The following is a 12,049-nucleotide window of genomic DNA, read 5'->3' as shown; positions in this document are numbered from 1 at the left end:
CCCTTTACGACTCGTTCATTTCTTTCATTTCTGTCTGGCAAAGGAGCTCAAAAATTCTTCCTCTGATATAGTCTGGTGTAGAAATAATTACTTGGAGTAATTGTACTGAGGCGTCATGGAAGAGGGCAGTGAAGTCTGGCATATACTGACATTGAACAAAAGCACTAACACAAGAGAAACAGCAACTGTACCGTACATTAGATAATATAATGGCAAAATGAACAAAAGGAGCAAAATAAAACAACAGATAAATCGCTGGCTGGGTAAAGGGAGTCGCAGACTGACTTACCGGACAGTTTTGACTGGCTAATGACATCACACTAACAGACAGACATAGAATAGAAACTCAGATTGATAGACAGTAGGATCGCAGAAAAGACAAACAGATAGGCATATACATAAAAAGCCAAACAGGTAAAGACAGAAGAACATATACAAAAGCAATAAGGCAGACAAGCAGAAAAACACCCTGAAAAACACAGATACAGACAAACGGAAAACTAATAGGACACGCATCGAAAAAGCAGAAATATGTAAAACGGGAAAGGCCAATCAGAAATGTAAACAACAGCACACCCATCCCTTCTGTACACCCCCAGCACTGTTACAGCCCTGGAATTACAAGGCATTACAGTAAATCTCTGCATATGTACAAGAGCAGGGCAGGGCGAGGGGAGATGGGCAGGAGGACGATAAGGTCAGGGAAAAGAGAGGGTACGTGACGAAGGCTTGAGTTAGAGAGAGAGAGAGAGAAAGAAAATGATGATGAAGGAGAGGAAAACTAGAGAGAAAAGGACAAGTGAAGAAAAGACATAATAAATGGATGGGACGATAGGGAAAAATGAAATGACGTCGAATGGTGTGTGTGATAAATGACAAAAATGATGGCTAATAGGGAATGTATTCTTATTACGCAGAAAAAAAGAAAAAACAAAGACAACATCTGTAGAACTTGAACCTTCTATTGAATTTTATACAGTTCCTTTTCCTTCCCCCCTCACCCTCTTCCCCCCCCCCCTCTGCCCCTCTACCTACCCCACATTTTCCTCTCCTTCCCAATTCTCCCTCACCTCACCTCCGCCTCCCAATCTTCCTAACACTCCTCTCCATTCCCCTCCCTCTTACCTGTACCCCCTGCTGTTTTTCTGTATATATATATATATATATATATATATATATATATATATATATATATATATATATATATATATATATATATATCATCATCATCATCATCAATAACATCATCATCATCAGCCGTTGAGGTCCACTGCAGGACCGGCCTATCCCTACCGAAGCAGGGACGATCCAGCCAATGTATCTCTGCCCAGTGGCTTAGGCTGTCTGGTAGAGTCTGTATGTAGGGTGAGAAGTGCTTGTGAGTGTGATTATAGTGTTGTAGTGGCTTTGGATGTGTGTGTAGTCTGTGAACCAAGTGTTATATATATATATATATATATATATATATATATATATATATATATATATATAAACCAAAGCATAATCTCTCTCTCTCTATCTCTCTCTCTCTCACACACACCACTTTTATTCTTCTCTCTCTTACCTCTGGCTATTTTTATTCTTGTCTGCTCCACCCTCATCTTTCAAAATCTTTTCTTTACTCCTCTAATTTATTTATTCTTTTCACCGTTATTCACATTTTATAAATTATATATTCTGTTCCTCCCTTTCCCCTCCCACTTTTTCCCTTACCTCATCTGCATTTTCCTTTACGTCAGCGCATCACTAAGATATTTTTTCCGTTCTATTCTTGATAACATCAGATTATTTTTATTCATCTGTTTATATCGTAGCAAAGTGACTATTGTTCCTTTTCTCTTTTTTTTCCGACCCTACTTTTACCTTTATTCATCTACTTTCTACTTAAGTGGCCGGGTTTTCTTCTGACAAATAATTTTATACAAATATTTTTACCCCGTTTTCTGTATGACACTTTCCATCCCTCCACTTTTTTCTTCCTAAGCCTTGTCATCCATTCCCTGTCCCCCTTTTGCTAACCCAATATTTTCTTAAAGTTAGACTTTTTTTTTTCTTTTTATCTATTCTACCTCTTTCACAGTCGCTGCAACTCTCTCTCTCTCTCTCTCTCCCTCTCTCTCCATCCAAAACTTTGATTTTTTTATACCAGCCTCTCTCTCTCTCTCTCTCTCTCTCTCTCTCTCTCTCTCTCTCTCTCTCTCTCTCTCTTCATCCGACCATTTCCCTACCTATCCAACCTCAATCCATCTGCCCCCTTTTCCACCTTTTTCATTCCCATCCTAACGCTTTCCATCTCTTCCTTCCCTAATCCTAAGCATTCCACCTCTGTCCTATCCACTTCCATTTTCTCTATCCAATTTCGTTCATCCTAGCCATTATCATCCCTTCCCTGTCCATACTAACACATTCTATCCCATCCCTGTCCATCCTTCTCCCTATCCCATCTCACTTAACCCTAACCCCTTCTTATCCTTTCTTGATTACTTTCCATCGCTCTTCTCTTTCTATAGTAACCCATTCCATCCATCCTATTTTTAACCTTGTTCATAACTTCCTTTTCAATACATATCCTTTCTATCTCATCCCCGTCCATCCTTTCCCCTCCCTATTCCTTCTCTCGTTATCCCAACCCTTTTCTCTCCTTTTCTTGATCACTTTTGACCTGTCTTTCCTTTCCATTCCAAATCATTCCATTCTTTCACCAACCCTTCCCATCCCATTCCCCGCTCGCCCAATCTCGTTTTACGCTGCATTTTTAACTCATTTTCTGTGTAAACCGAGCATTTCCAGCGACAGGCACATCCCGTTTTTTTTTTTTAGCTCTTCAATTCTTTCCAGTCACCATTTTTCCCACCTGACCCCTTGCTCTCTCTCTCTCTCTCTCTCTCTCTCTCTCTCTCTCCCTATCTATCTATCTATCTATCTATCTATCTATCTATCTCTCTATATCTCTCTTTTCTACTCGCCTCTCTTTTTCGTTAAGTTATCTTTTTGTGCTTGCCTCTCATCCTGGCTCTCTCTCTTCTTGCCCCTCTTCCTGGCTAAAACTCTTCTTGTCTCTCTTCCTGGATAGCTCTCTTCTTGCCTCTCTTCCTGGTTAGCTTTCTTCTTGCCTCTCTTCCTGTCTAGCTCTCTTCTTACCTCTCCCTCTCTCTGCTCATCTTTAGTGCCTGTGTCTCTTTGCATCCCCTTTGCCCTTTGCTCTCTCTCTCTCTCTCTGTGCCTCTTTTCACCTGCCTCTCTTCTGTGCCAAGCTCTTTTCTCTTTGTGTGCCTGGTTCTCTTTCTGCCTAACTGACTTCCTGCTTACCTTTAGAATCCAAGGCCTCCTGCAAACACGTCTTTTGGCGCTTGCTCTCTCTCTCTCTCTCTCTCTCTCTCTCTCTCTCTCTCTCTCTCTCTCTTGCTCACTTCCTTTGTTCAACATCCCTGTCAGCTCTCCCTGCCTAAGTCTTCCCTTTCACAACTCTGCCTCACTTCCCTTCCTACGTCTACCCTACTTATCTTCCCTACAATTTTACCTGTCTCTCTTTTCTACCAAACTCCTCTTTCTACTTTCTCTCTCTCTACCTCCTCCATACATACCCACCCATTTTATCTACTTTTCCTAGCAACCTTGCCTACCTCCTGTTAACTCTGCCTACCTCAATGTTTACACCCTCGCCTGCCTTCCTGCCTTCCTTTCTAGCTTTCCTGCCTACCTTCCTGCCTGCCATCTGCCTTCCCCTCCTTTATACTATCTCTAATTTAGCTCTCTTTCTTCAATACCTAACTCTTTGCCTTAACTTCTTTCCTAACGTCGTATTCTTACTTTCCTGCCAAACCTCCCTTTCTACATCTCATGCTTACTTCCTGCCTCTCTGCCTACTTCCCTCCTACCTACTTGCCTACCTTCCTGCCTACCTGCCTCCCTCCTGTCGCTCTGCCTACCCACCTTCTCTCTTCCTATCTCTCCCTGCCTACCTGCCTGCCTGCCTCCCTCTCTCCTGTCACAGCCTGCCTACTTACCTACCTTCCTACTTTAGCTACCGCACCTCCCTGCCATTCTTCCTGTCTGCCTCCCTGCCTACCTCCTTGCCTACCCCTGCCTGGCTGCCTATCGCCCTGGCCTTCAATAATCCAGACAAACACACAGCCCCCGCCCTCTCGTCACCTGACATGCTAAAACAAACACCTCTCTCTCTCTCTCTCTTCTTTTTTCTTTCTATCTTCAGCGTCTCTCATCTTCCTAAGTCACTTCCTTCCCTTCGCTCTTTTTCACATGTATTTTTTTCATATTTCTGTCCCCTTCCTCTCTTTCACTTCCCCTCGCCTTCCCTCTCCTCTTTCCCTTCTCCCTCCCCCCAACCATCATCTCATCCCTATTCATTCACCCCTCCCACCTCCTCAAATCTCTCTTTCTCTCCTCCGTCTCCCTCTTCCCTCTCTCACTCTTTCTCTTTCTCATTTTCCTTCCCACTCCTCCCTGCTTTCTTCTCCCTCTCACTTTCCTCTTCCTCCCTCTTCCTCGCATCACCTCATCTTCTTCAACTTCTGTCTTGTCTTTCATGCCTCTTCCCTTCCACCTTCCTTTTCTCTTTCTCTATCCTCCCCATCCCTACTCCATACTCTTCTTCTCCTCTCTCTCTCTCTCTCTCTCTCTCTTTTAGTCGTCCTCGACCTTAATTCGCCCTTCCCATCTTATCATTCTCCTCCATCTCCTCCCCCTCCTTCCTCTCCCTCCCTCTCCCCTCTCCATTTCTCCCCTCATTATCATACCTTCCCCTCTCTTCCCCTTCAATTTGCTCTTCCTTGCTTCTCTTTCCCTTATTTTTACTCACATTATCTTCTCATTTTCAGTTTATTTCTGTTCATTTTTCCATTCTATTATTTTGCGTTTTTTTTTATTCTTCTTTATTTTCTAGGCCACCTTTTCTTTATTTCTCATTTTCTTTTTGTCTTTCATTTTGTCTCTGTCTTTTTCTTTTTTCTGTTTCATATTTAATCGTGTGTTTCTTTATCTACCGCCCTCGTTCTGAAGTTTACTTGTTTTTCCTCTTTATGTAGTTTCAGTATGCCTCCCCAGTTCTCTCTCTCTCTCTCTCTCTCTCTCTCTCTTCTCCCACTCTGCCGCAAGACAAGTGAGTGAGAGAGCTTGGTAAACAGGAGGCTTTGTTACTCTATCATCACTCTCTCACTGCCTCTCACTCACTAGCTCACTCTCTCACACTGCCTCCTACTCCCCTCACAGCTCATCGACTCTCTCTCTCTCTCTCTCTCTCTGCTGTATATGTAACTCCCACTCACCGCTTTTCGCTGTCTCTCACTCATTTACTTTCTCTCACTCATTCTGCCCCACACACACACACACACACACACACACACACACACACACACACACACACACACACACAATCCTTCCCTTCTCCCTTGTTTCTCACTCACTACCTTACTCTCAATCCCTCTCTCCCTGACACTTGTTCAGTCTCTACTACTACTCGCTCTCTCTCTCTCTCTCTCTCTGCCACTCACAGTCTCATCCTCATACTGCCACTCAATCCATTACCTCTACTTCTACTTGTTATCATCCAATCAGCCATTTATTCAACCATCCATTCACAAAACTACTCTACTTACCACTTACTCCCCCCCTGTCTCCCTCCCTCTCACTCCCCTCTCATCTCCCTCCCATCCTCCCTCTCATCCCCACTCATCATCCAATCACTCAGTCTCCCACCCAATCATTCATACAGATAATCGTCCAATCAATTTACTAAGCACTTAATCATCTCTCAACCCCACTCACCTCCCTCTCACTCCCTCTCGCCCCAGTATAGCCCACTTATCTAATCAGTCGCTATCACCCACTTAACTCTCCCTTGCCTCATCCTCTAGCCTCCCTCTCACCTCCTCTCCCAATTCATTCTCTCTCTCTCTCTCTCTCTCTCTCTCTCTCTCTCTCTCTCTCTCTCTCTTTTGTATCCATCCAATATTTCACAAACCACTCTACTAACTACTTACCCCTTTCTCTCTCCCTCTCTCTATTTCTCTCACATTCCTCCTCACCCTCTATCCCGCCCCCTCTCACCTCCCCCTCACCCCCTCTCACTGTCCACTCACACTCTCTCTCCCTCTTCCAGTACGTGTATCCATGCAGTAATTAACAAACCACTCTGCTAACTATCTGCCCTTCCCTCTCTCCCTCTCATCCCCCCCTCTCACTCAACTTCTCACATCCCTCTCATCCTCCCTCTCACCCTCCCACTTTTCACCAATTTTTTTTTTTCAGCACTCACTCTCACTCACCTGATTCAGTCTTTCCCAAAATCACTCACTTTCCCACTCATCTCCCCCTCTTCCTCTCCGACCCAGTTCTATCTCAAGTCCCTCTCGACTCCCTACACCTCCCACTCACCTCCCTCTCACTTCCACTCACCTCACTGTCATTTCCTCCCAACTACCTCTCAGCTCATCACACGCCCCACTCACCCACCTCTCATTTTCCGCTTACCTCTCTCTCACTTCCCTGTCAATCCCCATGTCTCTCCTCCCCACCATTTCTCTTCCCACTCACCACCCACTTACACCCACTCACCTCCCATGTACACCCACTCACTCCCTCTCACTTCCCACAGCACCCACTCACCGCCCACTTACCACCGACTTACACCCACTTACTCCCACACACTTCCCTCTCACTCACTCCCATTCTCTCCTCACTCCCTTCCCACACACCCCTATTCACCCTTCATTCCCTTCCCACTCACTCCCACTCACTCCCTCTCACTTCCCATTCACCACCCACGTACACCCACTCACCACTCACACCCACTACCTCTCACTTCCTACTCTCTATCATTTCCCGCTCACTTCCCATTCACCACCCATTCACCACCCACTCACCACCCACTCACCTCCCACTCACCACTCTCACTTCCCACTCACTCCCTCTCATTCCCCACTCACCTCCCACAGCACTCCAGTCTGGCATACACCCTTAACGTGATCGACACAATAATGGCGTCATAAAAATCGATCACAATGTATACATACTTGAGAAAATATAGACGTTTACTGAAAAAAAAATTGGAAATGTGTACAAAAGGTGAAAGGAGAAAAAGAAAGAAAACGAAGAAAAAAGAAAAAGTATTGGGCAGAACTTAAATATATATAAAAAGAAAAGGCGAGCAAAAACGAGGAAGAAAATGAAGAGTTAAAAATAGACATGGAGAGAATCTGAATAAGAAGAAAAAGACAGGCAAAAGTTAGGAAATATCAAAAAAGAAGAAAAATAAAAACAATCATACGAATAAGGAGGAAAGAATGAAAATAAAGAAGAAAGAAAAAGTATTGGACGGAATTTAAATATGATGAAAACGGAAAATAAAAACGAGGAAACTTTTAAAAAGAAAAAAGAGGAAAAAAGAATATGAATAAGTAAAAAAAAAAAAAGGAAGAAGATACAGACCAACAACATCACCAGGAAGAAACTATAATATAACATTCATTTTTTCCAGCATACATTTTTGGGTATATGTACTTTCTCTAAATTTATAATAACATTTCTGATCGCCAAACCTTTAGGGTATTGAGAAAAATTCGGAAAGAAAAAAAAGAGAAAATATAGTACCTAGTTTATCTCAATTTAAGCTTTCTCTCAGTTCTTCAGATCAGCCTCTTATTTTAGCAAACTTAGTTACAAATACAATGAAAGGAAAAGTAACCAGAAAAACAACACTTACTTTCCCTATTTTGATTTACATTCCCTATTTTGGACTGATTTTTGGCATAATTTTTTCTCTAAAGTTAAGATTATTTTCCCCATCATCATGAATTGGGGCAGAAAGAAAAAGCCACAGAAAACGGAATGAAAACGAGACACACAACACCCACTTTTTATCCAATACGTTTTTTCTTTCAATATTTTTTTCCTCCAAAGTTGAAATTAAGCTTTTCCATCACACTGCTTTTAAAATACCGCCAGGCAAAAATATATATATGTGACTGGCTTGGCTTTTTTCACCCTCCTGTAATGGCTGGCTTAGATGGGATTGGCATTTTTTGATTCAGTTGCACAATTTGGGAAAAAAAAGTGAGTGCATTAAATTTGGCTTTTTTTGTTTTATGTATTAGAGAGAGAGAGAGAGAGAGAGAGAGAGAGAGAGAGAGAGAGAGAGAGTGTGTGTGTGTGTGTGTGTGTGTGTGTGTGTGTGTGTGTGTGTGCTGTGTGTGCATTCCATTACAGACAGGCGCACTCACATGAATACGGAACATTCTTCTCTCTCTCTCTCTCTCTCTCTCTCATTTGATTCATTTACAAACTATGGACAGTATATCTATCCATCTAATAACTCTCTATATACTTGTATCTATCGGCTTAACTATCTATCAAACACCCGTCTACCTATTTGTATCGATCTATGTATCTATTAATCTCTTCTCCATCTATATGCCTCTATCTATCCATTAAATCCACATATCAGGTATCCGTCTATCTATCTGTATCTGTCTATTTATTTATCTATCCTTCCTCCATGTGTTTCTATCTATTCTTTATATCTATCCGTCTACTTATACATTTATCTATCTCTTCTCCATGTCTGTGTTTCTATCTATCCATTCATCCATCTATTTACCAAGACTCCGCCAGACCAAAACTCTTTCTTTCTCTCTCGCCTTGCTGTCTTTGTAAGCTTACCTGCCACCTATCATGTTTACCACACCTCCCACACCACACGCCTCTTACGCTACACGCCACACTCTTTATACCACACCCCACCACACCACATCACATCTCACCACCACACATCCCAAAGCAATGAAGACCACATCATATCACACCACACACAACACCACACCCCACCCCACCACATCACATCACACCATACCCCACCACACCACACCACATCACGCCACACCAAATCACACGACACATCACACACTCTCACTCCTCTCTCCATCACACACCTTCATCTTCCCTTCTTGTATTTTCCTACATAACACACTGTATTACATAACATAGCTTACCATCCACTCTTTTCCCTCCATAACACATTCCACACACTCTAACACAACAAACACTATCCTTTTCTCATAATACATTATACCTCGTCACACCACAACACACTCTTACAACACACACACACACACACACACACACACACACACACACACACACACACACACACACACAGCAAACCACCAAAACTGATAACCCAACTTCCACCCCGTCCCCTCTGAGCCGGAAGGGAGATTTTTACAGACAAAATTAGCCCTGATCACACGCGAATTTTATCTCCCCTAAATTAACACTGTCCTATATACTTCCCTGATTGCTTTCTAACCTTGTCTAGTTAAATTTTGTCTAACTTCCTCAAATCTAAATCAGTTCTTGCCTAACCCAGTTTACTGTATTCTTTTCTAGCCTACTCTGCACTGACCATCTTATTTACTGGGCCCTAATCTACTCTACCCAACCCTACCCTACCATATCCTATCTTACCCTACCCAACCCTACCCTACCATATCCTACCTTACCCTAACTCAACCTACCCTATTTACCCATTTCTGCCCTATCCTAACCCAACCTAACCGACGCAACTCTTTTTACCCTCCCCTACCCTACCCTACCCTTCCTTACCCTACCCTACTTTGCCATACCCTACCCCACCCTCCCTTTCCTTACCCTATCCTTCTCTATCATACTGTAATTATACTCACTTGAACTAACTTAATTCGGTCTAACTTTCCCTAACCTAACTTAAATTAATTCAGTCTTGGTTACCTTGTCCTGCCTTAATTATATCAGAGAGAGAGAGAGAGAGAGAGCAGACTAGCCTAATTGTCCATCCTACCCCCATGCTCTTCCCCGTCTTTCACCCCCCTCCACCCCTACATCGCCCCCTCCGCTTTCCTCTCCTCCCCATCTCTGTTACAATTCAGGGCTTAGGAGTCACTCAGTACTGGTTAGGGGATGGGGAGATGTAGTGACTCTCTCTCTCTCTCTCTCTCTCTCATTATCTTCGTGGTTGCATGATATCTGATGAGTCTTAGAGCTTTATTATAATTAGCACTGTAGCATTCGTAGCTCCTTTTTCTTAGTGATTTATTTTTTATTGCACATCAACACTCCCCTGTACGCTCTTTGTATCGCCTTAAAATCGACAGGGGTTGCTTCAGTATAATTTAACAGGCTAATGAAGAGCAACAGACAGAATCAATCGCTAGGAAAGAAGTGTTACGAAATCTGCAGAAGCCACTAGTAAAACGACATAAGACAGAAATGAATCTCCTTGGTTACCAGTCAAACAAATCTCATCTTATAGACCACTAAGGGGGATGAAAGAGGTTACGGATTTTGTGAGGTAAAAACAAAATACGTAAATAAAATAAATGTTATGGACTTCAAAGCCAAGAAAAAAAAAAATCGACTTAATGAGAAAAAAATAATGTTACTTTACCTCGGGCGGGTTGTCCATACGTTGGCTGGTTGTAGAGGTATCCGTAGGCTGAAACAAGAGACGGCAAAACATTACTAATAACTGCAAGAACAATAACAATAAATCAATAACAGTGAGAACAATGGTCAGTAATAGTAGTAGTTGTAGTACTAGTAAAAAAAAAGTGTTGTAGTAGATGATCCGTTGGCGTGCTTGGGGCCAACGGATTGTAATATGAGGGTCAGTGTTAATAACCTTCATATTACAACTCCAGATAGTGAACTGTATTATGAAGATTGATTTTGATCTTAACAATTACCAAAAGGATGAAGGTGATTTCTGTATTAGTATTAGCATCAGTAGTAGTAGTAGTAGTAGTAGTAGTAGTAGTAATCATCATCGTCATTATCATCGTCATCATCATCATCATCATCATCAACCTACATCCTACCAGTAAACGGGGGGGGGGGATCCAGAAACAGGGGCAGGAAAGCAGAAAAGCAGAAGAACTATCAGCAGAGTGCCCCGAGAAATAAAAAACAGGTCCTTTCTTTCGTTAAGCAAGCTTTATTATTATTATTATTACTATTATTATTATTATTATTATTATTTCCATCTTCATCATCATCATCATCAGTATTATTATTATTATTATTATTATTATTATCATTATTATTATTATTATTATTATTATTATTATTATTATTATTATCATTATTATTATTAATATTATTATCATCAACATTTTCATCCTCATCATAATCATCATCATTATTAGTAGTAGTATTTTTATTATTATTATAACTGTAATCATCATCATCATCATTATTATCATTATCATTATTACTACTATTATTACCATTATTATTATCATCATTGTTATTATTATTGACATCACATACATAACCATCCATAAACTCAAACACCTAATAAACAGCTTTCAAGGAGAATAATTTCATCCACTCCCAAGCTGAAATAATAACACAACTCTTACACGTATCCCTACATATCATTTATTCATCCATACTTCAATTTTTCTTGTTTTTTTGCCTCCTTACTTTTATATTTTGCTTTTCCACATAATCCTCCACATATTCATCCATTTTATATATAGGGTGGTTCATATACATCGCTCCACTTTCACTCCACCAGGCGATATCTCGTGTTTTGTGGGGACGGCTTAGAGTTATCAGTGTCTACCCTACAGCACTCATTTCCTACACCCACTGCCACAACCACGCCCACACCAGCCGACTGAGCCGTCCCCAAAACACAAAAAGAGTCACGTGAGTTCTTGTGAAGTGCTATTTTCGGACCACCCTGTACAATGGAGAGACCTTCCACACCTCCCCTCATCCACAAACACATTCATATAATTGATTCATTTATGCTCCTCTTTTTATGTTCATTTTCGCTCTCTGTGATCATGCTTCTATGTGTACTCTGTTTTACGCTTTGATGGAGAGAGAGAGAGAGAGAGAGAGAGAGAGAGAGAGAGAGGGGGGGGGAGAGAGGGGGGGTTATGTAATACAGTATATGAATGCAAATATTTATCGTATTTACAGATACCTCAATATTCTCAATACAAGCCCTAAGTGAATATTCCTAGCCCTTATTATCATCCCTCACACC

The 12,049-nt window shown here is 41.7% G+C and overlaps 1 protein-coding gene across 2 annotated transcripts in view; it reads right to left on the bottom strand.

Moving 5' to 3' along the window:
• Window positions 1-12,049, bottom strand: part of LOC145407902 (prohormone-4-like) — a 269,470-nt gene that overhangs the window by 137,920 nt on the left and 119,501 nt on the right. For both annotated transcript variants that reach the window (XM_080278762.1, XM_080278763.1), the window contains one exon: window positions 10,439-10,486. In XM_080278762.1, coding sequence (XP_080134888.1) covers window positions 10,439-10,486 — 48 coding nt within the window. The remainder of the gene's footprint in view (window positions 1-10,438; window positions 10,487-12,049) is intronic.

Source organism: Coenobita brevimanus, chromosome 74, assembly GCF_032717465.1.
Source record: "Coenobita brevimanus isolate Jiangsu-jjx chromosome 74, ASM3271746v2, whole genome shotgun sequence".
Lineage (NCBI taxonomy): Eukaryota > Metazoa > Arthropoda > Malacostraca > Decapoda > Coenobitidae > Coenobita > Coenobita brevimanus.
The sequence above is the reverse complement of the archived record's forward strand: the minus strand, read 5'-3'. Positions and strand labels throughout refer to the sequence as shown.